The 18,324-nt window shown below is 37.0% G+C and overlaps 3 protein-coding genes across 8 annotated transcripts; all 3 read right to left on the bottom strand.

Annotated features, from left to right (window-relative positions):
• Positions 1–925: 925 nt before the first annotated feature.
• On the bottom strand, positions 926–3,168 carry LOC113704970 (probable transcription factor MYB58). Its single transcript, XM_072061514.1, has 3 exons — positions 2,680–3,168; positions 2,250–2,487; positions 926–1,547 (listed from the first exon to the last, which is right to left on the bottom strand). Exons 1-3 carry the CDS (start codon positions 2,871–2,873, stop codon positions 996–998), a joined length of 984 nt encoding a protein of 327 aa, XP_071917615.1. The 5' UTR covers positions 2,874–3,168; the 3' UTR covers positions 926–995.
• Positions 3,169–3,479: 311 nt separating this feature from the next.
• On the bottom strand, positions 3,480–10,467 carry LOC113703867 (E3 ubiquitin-protein ligase HOS1-like). The gene is made up of 10 exons (XM_027225351.2): positions 10,160–10,467; positions 8,906–9,296; positions 8,442–8,576; positions 8,180–8,355; positions 7,374–7,784; positions 7,139–7,297; positions 6,048–6,542; positions 5,294–5,431; positions 4,199–4,875; positions 3,480–4,077 (listed from the first exon to the last, which is right to left on the bottom strand). Exons 1-10 carry the CDS (start codon positions 10,268–10,270, stop codon positions 3,903–3,905), a joined length of 2,868 nt encoding a protein of 955 aa, XP_027081152.2. The 5' UTR covers positions 10,271–10,467; the 3' UTR covers positions 3,480–3,902.
• A 2,619-nt stretch (positions 10,468–13,086) lies between these two features.
• On the bottom strand, positions 13,087–17,392 carry LOC113703253 (uncharacterized). 6 transcript variants are annotated; one of them, XR_003451391.2, is made up of 5 exons: positions 16,002–17,392; positions 15,794–15,859; positions 15,583–15,633; positions 15,383–15,454; positions 13,087–13,208 (listed from the first exon to the last, which is right to left on the bottom strand). XR_003451391.2 is itself a non-coding variant. In XM_072061959.1 (4 exons), exons 1-3 carry the CDS (start codon positions 16,728–16,730, stop codon positions 15,628–15,630), a joined length of 801 nt encoding a protein of 266 aa, XP_071918060.1. In that variant the 5' UTR covers positions 16,731–17,392; the 3' UTR covers positions 15,138–15,486; positions 15,583–15,627. The 6 variants fall into 6 exon arrangements, 2 of the variants coding, with proteins under 2 accessions (XP_071918060.1, XP_027080356.1); XR_003451390.2 differs by lacking the exon at positions 13,087–13,208 and adding an exon at positions 13,860–15,061; XR_011820089.1 differs by having other exon boundaries at positions 15,383–15,633.
• Positions 17,393–18,324: the final 932 nt, after the last annotated feature.

The raw sequence follows: 18,324 nt of genomic DNA, 5'->3' as shown, positions 1-18,324 counted from the left end.
AAACTCTACATGAACTGGTCACCATCATTTCTTGGTCTATTTTCTTTCTTTTTTTTTTTTTTTTAAGTTCTCATGTAACTCATGAAACAAATCAATTTGTTTACTTCTATTTGGATTTAAAAGCTGTATTTCTGTTCAAATCAAGGAAATGGAAAAATCTTAATATGAGCAAATTGAGGATCTTTGAAAAGGTATTGACTGTTGATCATATTTTATTACAATTTTATCATGTATTTTAAACTAACTGGATATATTATTGTTAAAAAATTCTTGGTTTATATACTTTTTAATTAATTGTTACTGGTTTGTGTATAGCTTTAATGTTATGGTCCTATAGATGTTAAATTAACTTCAGAACCTAATAGTTATAGTTATTATATTAAGAAAATTAAGGAAAAATAAGTAAGTTTGGGCCAAAATTGAACCGTCTGAATATTTTATGAGTCAAATATATTTATTAATCCAAAACTCATAGTTCGAAACTCGAAAGTGGTACTAACTATATCAGTTGAGTCTGAGCTTATTGAAGTTGGCTTTGATGACCCGATTAACAGGCCTGGTACTAAATGTTACTCTCCTTTATCATCCACTTTCCTTTTCCGGATAAGGTCATTGTGACTTGATTATATGGTTAAAAATTTGGCCAGAGGGGGAAAATGAGTAAGCCATGCTAATATGGTAAAGGGTGATTAAGTTTGATGTTGGGATTAAATACAAACTGCGAAAAAGATGAGGTTCTTCTTTTAACTCAAATTAGTTGGAAAAAAATTCAGCGTATTTAAGCATAGTAGTTTGAGATTTATCAGCCCTTTGAAGTACTTGTTCCCAAACAATATTGACGCCAGCACATTCTTAAATAGATTCTGAATCATTAGAACCAGCCAAAGAAAATCATCCCAAAATGCTAAAAACGCTGATAGCAAACTAGATATAAAATGCAGAAGCTCCTGCTTCTTTGATAGAACATACGTAAAATAACAACGATAGCTAATGAATTAAGAAGATGATCTTGGAACTGCATCTAGATTATCAAGCATGTCATCCGAGAGATCACCAAATAGAGTATCAGGTATCGTCAACATCTTATCCTTATAGTCATTAATCTCACTAAAATTCTGGCCAGTGGCCTCCAATTCATCCAGTGACAATCCCAGGTTATGCTGTGCCATATTTCCAACTTCCAGAGATTCTTGTTGCGTCAACGCACCCATAAAATTTGGCTCACCAAGTTCCGCCCCAAAATCCTGATTTTCTTGCCAAAGGGGAAGGTTATTCAGTGCTGGTTTAGGCTGCTCAGTGCTGAAAGAGATTCCAAAAGGAGGTGAAACAGATGGTTGATGATTGTTGCTCTGGATGCAGAGTTGGGGAGGACTTGTATGCTCATCAACTGCTGGAGGAACACCCGAGATCACACCAGCTGTACCCATGTTTAGGCAATCTGGTGGTGGCAAAATATTGATAGCATTGGCATTTTCAGACCAAAAACAGGAGCAGATATGACATTGTAATGAAGTCTCTTTAACCTGATTGAAGCTGGAAACAGAGGCCTGAAAGAGTAAAAAATTCATCAGAGCAGATAATGCAAAACTCCAGAAATACAACGGCAAGGGGACGCAAGTGAGAAATCAGCCAATCACAGGCAAGATATTGGAATTGGCACAATTCCTTTCCCTCAAACTAAAACACTTGGCGTGGATTCTTAAAAATATTATGGCCCTTTCCAAGATTTCCGCAAAAAGAATGGTACCCCAACACCTAAACTCATAAGCAGACATTATGCACGTGGATTTACTTTATGCTGACGAGCACATATTTCTTACTTCTTTAACTTATCATCCGAAGATGTTTTTGCTCCAAAATCTGCAATATGGAAACTAATCAAAACAGACAAAATACAGAAACCGTGTGAGTTCAAATAGTTTGGTAAAAATATGTATGACAAAGAATGTCAACTATTACAGCATGTAAGATGCAACATAAAACTCTCAAATAGAAAATCCATGCAAATGGAAATTTCAACATTATGGCTTGTTAGGTGGAAATAGTGAAATAACCACTAGTGTCGATCTAGTTGACAGAGAAGGGCTCTTAGAATTTTTCTCGCTGTCATGTTCAAGGTTCGAATCTTGTGCCAGTTAAGGCTTGAGGGTAAAAAGGATGCAGAAAGAGACGGGATGGTAAAAAAAAAAGCAAAAAAAAAGGTGGAAATTGTGAAATGAAATTGTATAGTGTGGACTAGGAGTTCTCACTTGCAAAGTAGAAGCTTCATTTACAACCGGTGCTTTAGCTGTATGCTTGTGCGCCCTGTTTGGTTGTGATGATGCTCGCAGTATCCTGGCCAGCCTCTTTTGCCTCGTGCTCCAAAAATTCTTCACATCATTATCAGTTCTTCCGGGCAAATATGTAGCTATTGCTGCCCATTTGTTTCCAAGTGTAGCCTGCAACTCCAAGACCACTCTCTCTTCCTCTGCTGAAAATTTGCATCCTCTTCTTTTCACAATGTGTAGAATGCAAGTTCGACAGATAAAAGAACAAGAAGCGGGAACAATTAGCTTAACATGCCTTCTTTAAATTCCACAAAAATCAAAGGTAACAAGATACTCTTAAGTAGAATTATGCAAAATCAATTAACCCCCAAAAATTGAAAATTTTCCAACGACTCAAAAGATATCTACATACTTTTTTAAGTTGGGTTGAAGTTTATTGACCCATCTGAGACGACAAGATTTTCCAGTTCTTGGTAAGAGCCCTTTGGATCGAATGGAGCTCCAGTCTCTGGGGCCATTTTCCTTTACAAAGTTCATCAGTATCTCATCTTCCTCACCAGACCATGGCCCTTTCTTGATATCTTCTTGGGCTCTCAGTCTTTCCATGTTCAAAATTCTTTGCCTGTTTTCAGGGTTTCTGCCCGTCACAACCAAAATCAGGAGGGGGATGTGATTTTGCTTCTTTTAATATTTTGAATTAGACATTGAAACAATTTTTTGTTTTCAAACTTGTTAGCCCATGCTCCTTAAACCACGTAGGTTTCTCATTGTCCAAATTTGAAAGTGGCGGTTTAAACGGTTAGTGGGCATGTCCATTCCAATGCATATCCACATTTCCCCATTTTTCTCCCAAATGCACATTCACGTTTGACTTGCACATATGCCCATTGAGTAACAAGACCGCCATTATTTCTGGACTCCCTGCATGTAATGGAATAACAGAGTTTTTCCAATGAAGCAATATAATGAGGCTCACGGGCAATGTTTCATGAAGCCTTCAACCAGTTGACACGAAGGATTTCACTAACATTATTGTTAACGAGGGCCATTAAAATTAGAGATAGAGGTTAATGTTGATCAGTGCAGAATACCTGGAATGAGTCGAGAGACTTGACAGCCACACTCTTCTGTTGGAGTTCACGGATAAGAGAATGAGAAACAAAAACAAGCCTTCTAACTCAGAAGCACAACCACAATGTACGGAACCAAAACTAAGGAGAAAAATAAAATCAATCTGAATAACAGATCAGGTTTGTATGTACATGTTAGGGTAAAATATTAACATCAATTGTGGTAAATGAACAAGCCAGTCGGGCCCTGAAATTGTTTATCATAAGCTACAAAACTTTGGCCAAACCAGTATGTATAATATAGATCTCATCTCAAGTAGTAAAATATCATTCCGCTATAACTCTAGGATATGAAGTACAACAATGAAACAGCTAGGATCCATCACCAAATTTCAAGCCCTAACTGCAGTGAGGGGCATCCAAATGTTTCCTCCCAGGGCAGTATAGAAATTACCGGTTGAACTTCCTCAGACGGCCTCCTAGTCTGTTGCTTATCTGCTGGTCTCCAATTTTAACTAATCTTTAGCATGAAGAAAGGAACTTCCTTTCATGCGAACCAGATGCATCATCTTCCCAAAACCCTGCCTCTTCTCGCTCCCCTAATGTTCCTTGTATTAGCTGCTGTAACTGCAGTTCTATCCTGGTTTTGATGCTCTTCATCTTCACTAGACTCGTCAGATCGCCATCTGGGCCCACCATTTGCATCTACTCTCTCAACAGACAAACCCCTCTCATCATGACTGGAAAAATAAACAGCAAAATGAGTAAACTTATTTGCCTAAGTCGATCTAAAGCAGGAAATGCAGGCTATGTCAAAGAAATGGTGCTTATTCCTAAAAGAATATGGCATAAGAATTTCACCTCCAAGAGATGTCCATGGAATCATTTGAATGAAGCATCTGAGGTACATCAGTTTTGTCTGAGAATGCAAGTTTGCCAAGCACACTAGAGTCTTGAGCAGAATCCATCAACATCCCAAGGTTGCTCCTAAGGGAAGTGACAGGATTTGCAATAGATCCTTTCAAGTAGGAGCTTCGGCTGTGGACTTTGTTCAAAGACCCATTTTGCTTGGGTATACTCCCAGGCTTTTGTGATGAACTGCTTTTCAACTCTCGGATTGGAGATGTAGCTATATTAGTATTGGGAATTGCAGGACTGACGTCATCAAAGCTAAAATTTTTCCTGAGGCCACTATCAGGCGTCCATCCCTTTTCTGCTTCATTAAAGAATCCCTTGGGGAGCATAGATGCACCAAAATTCCCATAATTATTGGTTCGAAAACTAACAGATCCGCCCAGTTTTGACGAACTATTAAGAGTTGAATGTATTGGTGAAGTCATTACATTATTCGTCCCTTGAACAGAGGAAGAAATGACAGGAGGAACTAATAAACCGGTCAATATAGGTCCCTGTTCTCTTGCATCATTGGAGTTAGCTGGAAAACCACCTGCATTACTAGGAAGCAACCCATTTTCATGAAGCTTTCCATTTTTCAGTTGCTGCTGTATGACATCAGGCAATAATTCTATGCTCTTCTCCTGTAGAACCACAACTATGTATTTAGAAAAGCTAAATCCCTCACCAGAAGTTCCAAAGACATTATTTCTACAACTTAAATTAACATGGCAGTAATAGGAAATAAGACATGCTCCATAGGACCAAAGAAGAGTAGGAAAATATGGTTGGAGTATCCAAGTGTAACTTTTCTTCTTCTTCACCTGTTTGGAAGACCCCAGTTTCATTTTATTGCACAAAAATTAACTCTGGATAGAAACTTTATTGAGCCCATGGCATCATATCTCCAGCAAAAATTTGAACTACAACTAAACTAAATTTACTTAGAATCTCACAGATATAAGCACCCAACTTTGCAATGTCATTTGAACTATCAAAACACCTGCATAATTTTCAGAAGAAAAGAAGCAAAGAAACCATCTAAATTTTGGAAATACTTACAACTAATGCAGATCTCCAGTGACTTGTGGATCTCATCCTGACTAAAATTTCTTCTCGGGCAGAACTTTTCACAATGTACTCTTGCTCTATATTCACGAGCTTCCGATCAACTTCATATGCTTCAATGTATCGATATCGCTGAAACATAAAAAGGAGACAATAACCATTAACAGAGCTAGCAACTCAGAAAATGCGAGGGCTTATTTGCTAAGATTGAATGTCAAAAGCAGAATTACACTTCAATCCCAACAGAAAAAAGCTAGCAATAGGTACAATCAAACAAGCTTTCCTTTACTCAGACAAAAAAGGAGCATAGTTCCTGAAAAAATGTGGTCATTATCCCAAGACATGTTGGCTGAGCATTTACACATGGTATTAACTTATCTAACCATACAACTATATTATATCTGCAATTAAAAGTACTCAATGCCCACATTTCTCCAAACATATCCAAGACTATTTTCCTAAAGTCCAAAATGCAACAGTTATTACATAAATTACTCTTACAAATTCCATTTTGATGAAATAACTTCTATGACTTCAAGAGACATCAAATAATTAACAAATTGAAATACATATAGAACACCATTAGAACCACACGGGGTAATTAACGCAATAGCTGAGCTTTTTAAGGCCCAACAAACCAAGCATCAAAATACATTTATTTGGTTGATTGCAAAATCATTTTCACCAACATTTGCACAAGAGATAGAAAGAAAGAAAATAACATGCAATAGATGTACAAGCAAAATACCTGCAAATAGAACACTACAAGAAGACTTCCCATTGTTGATAAAGGATCATCTGTTGCAAAATCCAACAAACATTTGTGTAGATGTTTCTCCTCATCAAAGTTCCATGGTAATTCTATCATTCGATCTACCAAATTCCTTCGAATACAAAGACAACATATTTCTGTCACCATAACCTCCACCCATTGCGTCCAGGTCCAATGTTCATCTCTTGTTTCACCTGAAGCATTCAGAAAAGATTCATCCCCCAACTTTTTTTCTTTGACCTTCATGCAGACAGCCCTCTGATACATAAATGCTTCAGTAAGAAGCCCACATTCCACTCGCACCCGAACAGTGGTGACAGCCTCCTCAAGTGAAACCAATTGCGCTTCATCTCGACCTGACCACCTCAAAACCATAAGAGCTGCATCAGGATTCTGCCTTTCTAGCAATACTTTGGCCATCTTGGGATGAACTGTGGGGCCCGAAATTTCAGGGAGAAGACGACAGGCTTCCTACCAGGTCAGGATTTCAAGGGTCAGTGCAAGACAGGTACTTTAATAATTATCAATAAGATACAGAAGAAGGTAAACCAATCAATCAATGAAAAGTTCAGGTGTGAGGCAATAATCTCACAGTAAAAAGTAATCGAATCATACTTCCAAGTTGATATCTAGAAAAACAAAACAAAAAAGTTGGTCATATTGGTTTGAAGACATATTGTGCTGATCAATTACTCGCATAACCAACCAGATTTTAGGTTTATAAATCTGCCTGTTCATGTAAAAGTATATATCTGAATCGTGGCTAGAAAAAATTGCCAAACTCATAATTTTCAAGATGATAGCTTCTAAATGAACTACTGCAGACTGATGTGCTAAAATTGGCAAGTACCAGGAAAACTGAAGAACCAAAACCACATGTTCAAATATTATAAGGCTGTGCTGAAGATTAAAATGGAATTTTGGCTAAAAGCAGTACACTTGAACAACAAGATATCATAGATTTATTTATAAAAACAGAAAATTTACTTGTCAAGAGATATAAAGGTAGAATCCTAACTCCCAAGAAAATAGAGACAAAAATAATGCAGTCACCAGATGGAAATTACCTGAAGAGCTTTGTCAGTATGGTCATCAAGAAGATAAAAGACAAAAGATTCCAGTAAGGAATGCCTTGTTATACAAAAACTCGCTGCAAAGTCATCAACAACATATCTCCATAGGTCCTCAGGTATTGTCCAGTGCCGGTCAAATAGGTAATACAGAAGCTGTTGAAAAGTCAGGGAAAAACAAGAGAAACTAAAAGCGAAGCATAATAAATTTTAACTACATTCACAAGGATACAATTGCTTGCTTTGATACCACCAAATCAGAGCTTCCTCGTAGGAAAAGCACATCAATAGCAGCTCTCATACTCTCAAATGGGTATAATGCAGCCAAACCCTCCAATTTGGAACGCAAAAATGAAGATCCCCCATCCTTCTGCAGAAGTGCAATTTGCAATTCTTCTCCTGGATCATCTATATGTCCCCACTCAGTATCAAGATTTGAAAGTGCTTCTTCAATAAAAAGAGTGGAATTATCTGTCCTTGAGGAGACTGCAGCAGAATTTGGTACTGAATCAGGCCATGCACGCCTAATAGCAGCAGATTTCCTCTCACGAACTTCAGAGCGCCATGATGCAATCGGACCATGACGGGACCTCACATTCACCAAAAAATCATGTCTCGTACACCAAGTTATAACTTCCAAGTGCTGAAAATCCAAAAAAGAGTAAAAACAGGGAAATGTATGTGTCAAATGCTCATCATAAAAACAACTACTCTTCCAATCCCCTACATCAAATTCATAGGATCAAGTTTCACTTCCCTATCCACCTTGGATAGAATCAAAGTCAGGATACAGGGTATAACAGTGTATTTGAAGTATTCATTTATGTACAATATCCAAAACCATCTGAAGTAAATATACAAGAAACCCAGTTTTTTAATTGCTTCTACAGTACTTGCATTCTAAGACACTTTCAGAAGTATCAAAAGTGAGTGAAATTGTTCAACCACTTGAATATCATAACAAACATGACTGCAAAATTTCTCCTCCTGTAAATACTTGATTCTTGAATTTATGGAAAAAAGTTTCAGCAAGTTCACCTGCTTTGTCTTTAGAATGTTTTCTTGAAGATCGTGAAGATCGTGAAGTTTTGCTGATAGCGAACCTTTAAATGATGATTCCAGAACATCTAGAACAATGACCAAGCCAGCTAGCTTCACAGAAAACTTCAATAGCAAACTCAAACATGCTTTCAGCTCGCATACTGCAAGATTATCTATTAAGCATGTCAAGGAATATAAAATTTATTGTTGTACAACCTAAAAATAAACAATTCTAGAACTTTTTTTTTGGTCAGGATACACATAGCTTGGAGATCAGCCACAATATTCTTGAATGTCCGCTTGCACCAATCTTTGACAACCACTTCATCCAGCAAGAACGCAATTACAGGATCACTGGACACAGCACTCTCATCCATACAGACGTCTGTAACATCTGTGAGTGAACTATTAAGGAAAAGAAGAAACAAGTAGCTAGAATATGGACTACAGCAAATAATAATTTCTCACTCTTTTTGAGCCTGAATGTCAATAACAAATGACCAGAATATTTCCAATGGTCTTTTGAAGTTGTAAAATTCTTTTTAACATTTAAGTATAATACCTAGGAAAGAATATATACTCATAGCACATCAAAAGGAGAGGAAAGAACAGGAAGCCATAATTATCTGACCGAATTTCACTCAAGAAAGCAATTCCTTGCCAGAAAGCTAGAAGCTGCACCAAAAAGTGTCATTTGCCCAAATAAACACCAGGAAAGGATACAGTGACATATTAGAGAACTCAAGTTATTCTCCAAGGCAACATCAAATAAAGAATATAAACGCTGAACATCAGCTATAAGTTCTTTGTCACCATCTTCTTTATCTTGCAATCTGTCATCACACCTTTTAGAGATAAGACACGCTTCTATGCACTCATAATAAAGGCGAAGACGAAGTCTACTCCCACCCTTAGGTAAAGGAACTCTACATATTGGGCAAACATCACACCGCTGACTACATTCCTCACATAAGGAGGCATGGCCACATGAGTTTAAGACACTCTGAATGTATCGCCCACAGCTTCTCAAATCTCTAGTTGCCCTACAATGCTCAACTTTAGCTTCATTACACAACTCAATAGGATCAATTGATGCCAGGTGAGCCAAAGCTTCCTGCCATTAAACAAAAATGGCATCAATTAGCAAGAGAAATGTACACAATCCCCACATTCAATGACCACAAATATATTAAAAGATGAAGCGGAAGAACCATCTAGCTAATTAGTGACTCTTCATTCCAGCACAACCACATCCGTAAAAATGCAGCCCATGATATTTCCGCAACCTCACAAGTCACCAAGTAGCTCCGAGGGCTCATGAGTGACAATCAACCGACCAGTGACCAAAGCTTGGATGCTCAAATTTCAAATTGCAATATTTAATTCAATTAGTTTAAATTTGGGTAACCAACTCCATTTTCTGTTACAGTGAAGAATTTAATAGTTACATAATTTGTTTAGTTATCTACTTTGCAAGAAACAAAATCCACCGTGAACAAGGTTCTCCCCCAACTGAAGTGAAGGTTACATAACCCCAAAACTACAGAGGAAAAAATTAAGACTTCAAAATAGCGAACTTTTAGAACTTTTTTGATGTGTGTGGGTGTGTGTGTGTTGTGGGGTGTTGGTGGGGGGGAGGTGGGACTCCAATTTTCTCAACAGTCTGCTTCAGTTGGGGAAAATGCAATTTTGCAACTTGGACCAGTTCACCATTGAACTTCAAGTGTTCCGTGAAGAAAGTGTCTATGGCAAATTCCAATTCCAAACCCTAAGCCTGTAAAGCATCCAACCGCAATTGCAACCACACTTGAGTATACATTAAAAAAAAATCAGCAGCTTACTATGAATCCCATTATCATTTGAGAGAAGCAACTAGGGTTCCTCTCAAGAATTCCGGATACGCATAACATACAGCTGGATATAGACACAAAATACTGGCACTGCATCTATTTGCTTAAAAACGTGAAAAATTGAAACCTGGACTTTTGCGCAGGTATAATTAGGTTGACGAGGCGGAACGGAGGGTGTGGTGGAAGCTGCGGTGGCGCCGCCGTTGGAGAAGGCGTCAGTAAATCTATTCTGCTCCATTTTCTGTCAGAGCTCAATCCGAAGAAGAAGAACAATTGGATTGGATTTCAATAAGGGTTAAAAAGTAGAATAAGAATCAGAGATTTAATTCAGAAAAAGGATTAAGAAGCCAATTAGTATCAGAGTAATTTGGATTAGGGAGAGAAAGGAGACCGGTTAGAGTGAGTGAATTGGAGAAGGGTTTTTGAAACATGCTCGGGAGAGCGGTCTTTCGATTCGGGGTTTTGGAGGCCGACTGGAGTAAGTTTTCTTTCTCATTATTTTTATTATTTTTTTATTTTTTTATTTTTTTTCCCATTCATAAGGACAAAAACAAACAAAATTCAAGAACGATTGAGAGGAAACAGAAGAGAGGAAATAAGCCTAAAAATCTACTAGTACTAAATTTTCAAAGTTTCACAGAAGAAAACCAAAGAGCAATTTCTTAGTACTATATATGTTTTTTGATAATGAGGGATAGCAAAAAAAAATAGAATATTGTATATTGTGGAGGCCAAAATGATTAGTGACCTTGGAAACTATCTATCAAGATGGTAAAGCAAGTACCAATCATGATTGTATTGCCTAAAGAGTTTGCCACAATTTGTTTGGATTCTACTTTGTGTCATGAAATAGAAGAAAGCAAAATCGACTTTTAGAATTTTTTTTTTTTTTTTTTTTTTGGGTTTCCTCTAATCATTTAAGTGCACCAAATTTGGAGGCAAATTGCGCGTGCAAAACGCCCTTTGCAAATCTATCCATTCTGCAGTGCAACTAAACACCTTTTTCGTATCTTAAATAAAATAAGTTCGTTTGGAAAAAAATTTAGAATAATACTCTATAGCACTTTTTTGTAATATGATAAATGTGAGATAAAAACGTGACTAAAGAACATATTTGCAAACCTGGCGTATGCAGCTATCCTTGTTGGGAGACTCACCCACCACAGCCAGGTGTGCGACCCGGGTCGACCAACGGATTAGTCAGGGCAAAGCCCTGGATACCGTGGCAGGCAACCAAAAAAGAACATATTTATAATATAATTAAAGAATAATTTTATTTTTTGATAAATGTACTATCCAATTTTTTTCACCACTTTGGCACACTTCAAATTAATCTACCGTTTCTAACTCATAAATTTACTCTAACAATATTTAGCAGTAGACCAAACACCATAAGTATGTGTGTCTATGTATATATGCATGTGTGCATGCGTGCATATATATATATATATGTATGTATGTATAAAGTAGAGATGAATGAGAATTGTAATGGTACTGCATATGAAAATTGTAAAGTATGACACACTGACAGTGCAAATAATACATCCATGAAAAAGACCGGATGGATGGATAGTTTCAAGGACGAAATTAGGGAGGAGGGGCTCCCACAAACCCCTCCTTCCCCCCCCCCCCCAAAAGTTCCATATATTTCTAGTTTCTACTTCTAAAATTTTGAGAATTTTGAAAAATTCTTGTAGTATATGTTAAGTTAATTTGCAAAAACATAAACAAATATTATTCACTTTGTATCATAAACACAATTTCTAACTATTTTTTTTTATCTCACATACACATCATTACAAAAAAAATGCTACAACATTATCCCAAATAATTTTTTTCTAAATAATCTCCTATCCAAACACACTTAAACTCAAATGTTGAGAACCTAAAAAAAAAAATTGGGTGCAGGGATGGGGGGTTGTTTCCTGATCTAGTATACACCATATAGACTATTTAATTGATGATATTTTGTTAATTCAAGACTTCATTCTTGAGACATAGGAGGGTCGACAATGTTTATGTGTATATTGATTAAAATGTTATACCGTTAATATAAGTAACTTTTTCCGGGAAGAATAGCCTTGAAAATCATCGGAATATTTATATAAATAACAGAAGAAAATTGTCAATTTTTTAAGGCGGGGATGCAGTTGTCCAAATCATCTATTTATATAAATAGATGAAGAAAATTGATTTGAATAGACTGGTTCGTAATTTCGCACCCAATATTCATCTACCCCAAATGGATTAAACTATTCTATTGCTCCCAAAAATCCTAAATCCCAAAACACAATTTGGGTCCTCACAAACACGCTATAGCCCTACTGGAAAATAGAGAATTTAGTGGTCATCTGAAGTTATCAAATAATTTAATCGATTTGGATTGATGAATTTTGAGTGTGAAATGATAAAATTTCATTCAAAATGGGTTACATAACAAGCTTTCGTCTGTTTCAACGGCAGAATCTAACATAAGGGCCAAAATGAATCTATTAAAAGAGTCTATTGAATTATTTGATATTAAAAAAAAAATAGTTGCACAGGTAAAATAGACTCTTAAAAAGTTTAGTCAGTTAATTTGATACAAAAGATGGTTGAGAGCGGTAAAAAATGGCACTTTTGAAAAGTTGAGTAGGCTATTTAGTATTAAAAAAAATAATTGAGTGGATGGAATAAGACTTCGAAAATTTTTGGTGACTTGTGTGTAATTTACCCAAAAAATTGAGAAGATTCAAAGCGTTGAGTCAAGACCACACCGTCAAGATATGCCGACAGCTGAAAATTATACTTTACCCAGGTCCCAACAGAGAAAACTAAAATCGTGTTTAGATTGCAATTTTTTTGAGTTTTTTTTTTATAAAAAATAGCGATTTGATATGTGTAAGGTAAAAAATAATTAAAAAATTTATTCACGAAAAACATATTTTTTTTTTTTGGGTAAAAAATCCCTTTCCAAACAAAGCTAGGTGCCAAGGCCATGCAGCCTCTTCTTGGCCATGTTTGTCAAACAGCAGACAATATCATTTCTAAACAACAAGAAGAAGACTCCCTCCATCCAACAAATACCCACCTTATATTAATTAAATTCTCAGCAATTTCTTTTAGAGCTTTAGGAGCAACAGAATACAATACATGTTTGATGATGATTCTTCCACCAAGTTACACAGACATATTTCCTGCATTGAATTGACATATTTATCAGTGGGGAATACGGAGCTTAAATGATGCCACTTTCATGTTTTATAGCATCACAGACAAAAGTCATATGCAATTATTTTTCATTAATAGAGCTAGTGAGGAATGAAACATGTTTTTTTTTTCTTGAAAAAAAAAAAACAACAGCAGCCACCTTAGCCTATGAAGAAATTGAGTTTCATATTTTTTTCCTCATATGACTATTTCGTAGGAAGGAACGCCCCCCCCCCCCCCCCAACACACACACACACACACCCCATAATTAAAGATTTTGTGAGCCTCACAACACAACGAAGAAACACATTCTTGGAGGCTTTGCAAAGCCCATTTTCGTGACCTTGACTTTGACCTGGTAATTTCGGAAAAGAAGATTCTCTGATGCCACAGCTAATTTCAACGGTTTCCACACGATTGCCAAAACACCAATGGAACAAAAGCCCATCCAACCATCTTCCCCCCCCCCCCCCCTCCCGGCCTAAAAAAAAAATCAGTATGGAATCAACATAATTTAGCTGAACTCGAGAGATAGATGAGCGCAGCCAAAAGAAGCAGATTCTGATGGTGTGATAAGAAACTTAAAATGAGGGAGGATAATCAGTAAGTTCTGATGCAATTAGTAAAGCAAATGAAAAGGAGCAAAGTCAAATTCTTTTCAATGTGATGCAACATCTACTACAAGGTTGGAACACCTATAGTCAACATTTCCACACAAAAAAAAAAAAAGAGGAAACATTTCCATAAAGACAAGAACATTACCCTTCAGAGAACTTAAGCTACCCAGGTAATCAACTCTAAAACATGAAGCCAAGGAACTCCCAAGCAAAATGGTAAACAACACAAAAATGTGCCATTCATAATCTTTAACGACTTGAAATCGAGAATATAGTTCAAAATCCAGGGAAAATCCTCTGGCGTTAGTTGTCACCAGCACTGAAGTAGTTTTACTAAAATCTACAAACAGAAAATCAACTATGACTGCAAGAAACAAATTTTTCAATTTGATTCTAAAGTTGATGGGAAGTGTTACAAAACAAAGTTCATGCATAGATGCAGAGGATTCACTGACGAGTCTGGAAATCTATTAGCAAAGCATACGCATAAACAGGCAGAAAGTAATGTTATCAAGATGCAATAGAATGACACTCTTCCAACAGCTGAAGCAGCATGATTGGAGCATTCAAAAATCCAACATATTCAAAAATTCAAAAACATGTTTCCTTAACCTTGAAAAGTTGCACAAAGGCATAGAGACAATAACATCTATGAAGTTGCATAAAGAATTACTTCTGACAGAAGCTCGCAAGACAGTCCCACAGCTTGCAATGTTCACCTTCATACAAACTTTAATGCAGATAAAATCTCTCTGAAGTCTTCTAATAAGCAGAACAGTAACACAAATATTGAAATTTAAAAATGAGCTGGTTTTTGTCAAAACTCTTTTGTGACATGTACTATGCTCATCAGATAGCCTAGAACTTGCAACTATACTGTATATTTGGCACCAAAAAAAAAAATCTTTTCTATGTTTGTCAACTTATATCACTCTCTCACAGAAATGAAACTTGTCTGCACATAAATGAATCGCTAAAACGAAATGGCCCACCAAAATGCCAATATACTCATATTTGGTGCAATAACACAACAAAGGGAAAGCATGCAGCTAAAATGCGAACTTTTGACCTCATCAGGTTTTGCTCTTGCCAAAAGAAACAACTGACACAAATGTCCTTCAAGAAGGGGAAGCAAGCAGCACCTCCGTTAGTAAATCTTGAAAAGGATTCACTTTGGTAACTAAATACGATTATGAGCTCTGCCCCCAACAGGGTCGGGAAGCCTGTTAAACGACATCATGAACAATGTCAAGAATACATTTTTCATGAAGAACACCAACACTTATTCCAGAAAAACAATTTTGTGAAATGGCATGAATTTCATTATAATCCAAGCTCAATCGCTCCATAAAAAGGATCCATGTTTTTACATCATAGGCTGTCTTTAATATTATAAGTAAGCAAACTATGCCCTAAAATTTGCACTACTAGTATCTGAGTACCTGGAGACTGGAAAAAGAGAAAATATAAATTGAAAACAAATATTGTAGATACAGCTACAAAGCATTCTTTTTCGTTTCTTGTACTACATTAGCATAATATACCTCCTGCTGAGGCATCAACTAGCAAACTCCAAGCTTTCCAACCTTCACATTCTCTCTAAATCACCGCAATACCTGCGCAACATTTTCTCTTCGCTTAACCGAACCTATCACACCCCAACAAAGAGCAAAAGAACAAAAAGCCAGAAACAACATCACAAAATTGAGAAGGCTTAGACAAAATATGATATGGCCACACAAACCTTTCCGAGAATAGCAAGAATGTGACATCATCAAATGCATCATATCTACCTCTGCAGCACCCATAGAAAAACCCAAAATCAATTTGTTTTATTTCACCGTCTTCACAATTTTATTACAAACTATATAGTGTACCAAAGGAAACTGAAAGCTTAGAATTGAAAAACATGCAGATACACAACCCAAACCAGAGAAGTTAGAAGCAAAACATACCAAAGAATCATGAACACGATAGGAATCAATACTCAACCCCACCAAATACAACCCTGGAAATACATTCTGCAAAAACAACGAAAACCCATTAGCCCAAACACCCAAAATATACGCACTCATATAAACAATACCGGGCAGAGAAGGAGAAAAGTTGGTTTTTTTAATTTTATTTTTTTAACAGAATGATGCTAGGTAATGAATTACGTACGTCAAGCTGCTTCTGGACAGTCCTGGGCCGTTTCTTGGGCCGGCGAGAGGGCCGAGACCCAGTCAAAGAGTACACGTCCTCCTCAATCTCCTCCTTGGAGAGCGAGATCCATAACTTCCTCTTCTCCTCCACCACCTTCCTCTGCTGCCGCTCCGTCCCGGCGAAGCCCGGGCACGCTACTCCACCGCCAACATACCCCGCCACAGTTGCTCCTCCTCTAACCACCCTACACGAACTCGATGACTTCAATAGAACACTGTCATTACTCATATTACTATTCCTCAAAGACGACCCGGTTTCCTCCTGCAATTTTTCCTTTTCTTTATCATTCTTCCTGAACGACGACGGAGTAGTAAAAGTAGCAGTGCTTGTTGGGTAAGTCACCACTTTCCTCGGCCTCAAATTCCACGGCTTATGGCCTTCTTCCACCACGTCGTCGCCTTGCTCAGCTTTCTGATTTTGATGAGTGGAAGAAGCAGACGGGAAAGAAGCGAGACAAGGAGAAGAAAACGGCTGCGGCTTACGAGGGGTACGAGAGGCAGGCTTGGAGGAGGCGGCGGCGGTGGTGTTGTTGTCGTTTCCAGGAGGGTCGAAGTCGGGTGAATCACGGCGGTGCTGAAGGGTGGAATGAGGAGGTGATTGTTGGTGGGGGGAGTTTTTGTGGACCCATCTCAGGTGGGGCAAGGAGAAGTTATGCAGCGGCTGTGATTTTATCGGAGCGGTTGCCATCAGACCAATACCAGTATCGCTGCTTTGGTCATACAAAAGGCGGGATGGCCGGTGGCTTTGACTTGAAGACAAAGAAAGCTAGTGCTAGTGTGTGAGTGTGTGGAATACGGTCGAAAGCGGAGGAGGAAGAGGTGGAATTCCGGACTTGAGAGGTAAAGTTTGCAGGGAGAACGAGGGACAGAGAGAGAGAGAGAGAGAAGCGAAGAAAGAAGTGTTGTTTGGGTTTGTTGCGTTGTGGGTTTGGGATGATGGTGGTATTACTAATAGTAGCAGTAGTATTTATATGGGGGATTGAGGGGGTGACTTCTGGTGCGTCTGCTGAAAGCGGGATGCCGTGTTTGGAGGTGTCAATTCATGCCAATACTTGCTGCAAAAAATGCAGTCTTGTAGGTTAAAGGTTCAAGTGCATCTCTCTGATTTCTCTACTACCTCTGGTCCTTCCCTTTTTTTTTTTTTTTAGGTATAACCCACGAGGTGTCTGTATCTGTTTTACGATCTGCAACTAATTTTGTTCGAGCCGGATCAGATCCCTTACCGAAAAAAATTCTCTCAAAATTATTTTTTCTATTCCCATGAGTTTCGAACCAGACCTCGGATGCAAGTCCATTCCACTTGCATCAACATGCGTTAGTCGTTAGTCCTTCCCTAGCTCACTTGGTTGGGCCTCTCCTCCTAGTCTATGTTAGAATAGGATTGCTGTGTAGACTAAAAGCAAAAAAATGTTAGCTCATAGTTATTTGTTTGTTTATGAAAATTAGGTAGAAGATGGGAACAAGTAACAATGAGAATTGATATGTATCTAATCATATAGTCTTAGACTGAGGAGTTAAATAGGTGTGTGATGTAGTGCTAGAATGAGAAATCAATAATATTGGTCATTGGCTTGTTGATTTAAGATTGTTTGGGAAGTGACTTTGCACACTAGGGTTGTGATCTCTTTTTCTTTTTTTTTTTTAAATGAATTTGTTCAATTTGATTATATATTTTACTTCCAACTAATGTTGGATCACTTCCAATCATATTATTTTTTAATTTTTTTTATGAGGGTAAAGGTGAAATTTAAGAAGTAAGAGGAGACAAGAAGAATTTCATTCATTTCCTTATGTCATATTCATGAAAATTTTCAATTTACGTGGGCGGCTAAAAATATTTTGTTAATGATAGACATTATTGTTTATCCTTTTATACTGTGGATGCCAAATTCTATTCCAATTAATATCAAATTCTAAATTTTTTTTAGTAATTTAATTATGACTGATTACATTTGATTCAAAAAAAAATTCATATGGTGCAACCATGTAATATTTTTGTATATTAATTGATAATAATAATTTTTAAAAAAAGATGATAGTAAGAATCATAATTATTGAATTTGATTACTAATGCTGATAAGAAAACGAGGATGTACTTTTTTTTCCCTTTGGTTTTTCAATCTCTAGATGATTTGGTCTTTTTGTTATCCTTTTCTAGAAAGAAAACAAAAAAATGAATATAAGAGTAGCTTTAAACAACCTTTTTTTAAAAAAAAAAAAAAAAAAAAGAAAGCAAAAGAGAAGGAAAGTATTGTTTCTATTAGAGCCATTGCAAACAAGGC

This window comes from Coffea arabica, chromosome 8e (assembly GCF_036785885.1).
Source record: "Coffea arabica cultivar ET-39 chromosome 8e, Coffea Arabica ET-39 HiFi, whole genome shotgun sequence".
Lineage (NCBI taxonomy): Eukaryota > Viridiplantae > Streptophyta > Magnoliopsida > Gentianales > Rubiaceae > Coffea > Coffea arabica.
Note: the sequence above shows the minus strand (reverse complement) of the source record. Positions and strands in the feature narration are given on the sequence as shown.

Excerpts from the sequence above, each read along its gene's own strand:
- LOC113704970 (XM_072061514.1), bottom strand. The coding sequence starts at position 2,873 with ATGGAAAGACTGAGAGCCCAAGAAGATATCAAGAAAGGGCCATGGTCT. Across the intron at positions 2,488-2,679 it reads CTTCAACCCAACTTAAAAAA|AGGATGCAAATTTTCAGCAG; the intron begins GTATGTAGATAT and ends TGTGAAAAGAAG. Across the intron at positions 1,548-2,249 it reads ATGAAGCTTCTACTTTGCAA|GCCTCTGTTTCCAGCTTCAA; the intron begins GTGAGAACTCCT and ends TTACTCTTTCAG.
- LOC113703253 (XM_072061959.1), bottom strand. The coding sequence starts at position 16,730 with ATGGCAACCGCTCCGATAAAATCACAGCCGCTGCATAACTTCTCCTTG. Across the intron at positions 15,860-16,001 it reads CTGTCCAGAAGCAGCTTGAC|AATGTATTTCCAGGGTTGTA; the intron begins GTACGTAATTCA and ends TTGTTTTTGCAG.
- LOC113703867 (XM_027225351.2), bottom strand. The coding sequence starts at position 10,270 with ATGGAGCAGAATAGATTTACTGACGCCTTCTCCAACGGCGGCGCCACC. Across the intron at positions 9,297-10,159 it reads ATACCTGCGCAAAAGTCCAG|GAAGCTTTGGCTCACCTGGC; the intron begins GTTTCAATTTTT and ends GTTTAATGGCAG. Across the intron at positions 5,432-6,047 it reads TTGTAGTGTTCTATTTGCAG|CGATATCGATACATTGAAGC; the intron begins GTATTTTGCTTG and ends TTTATGTTTCAG.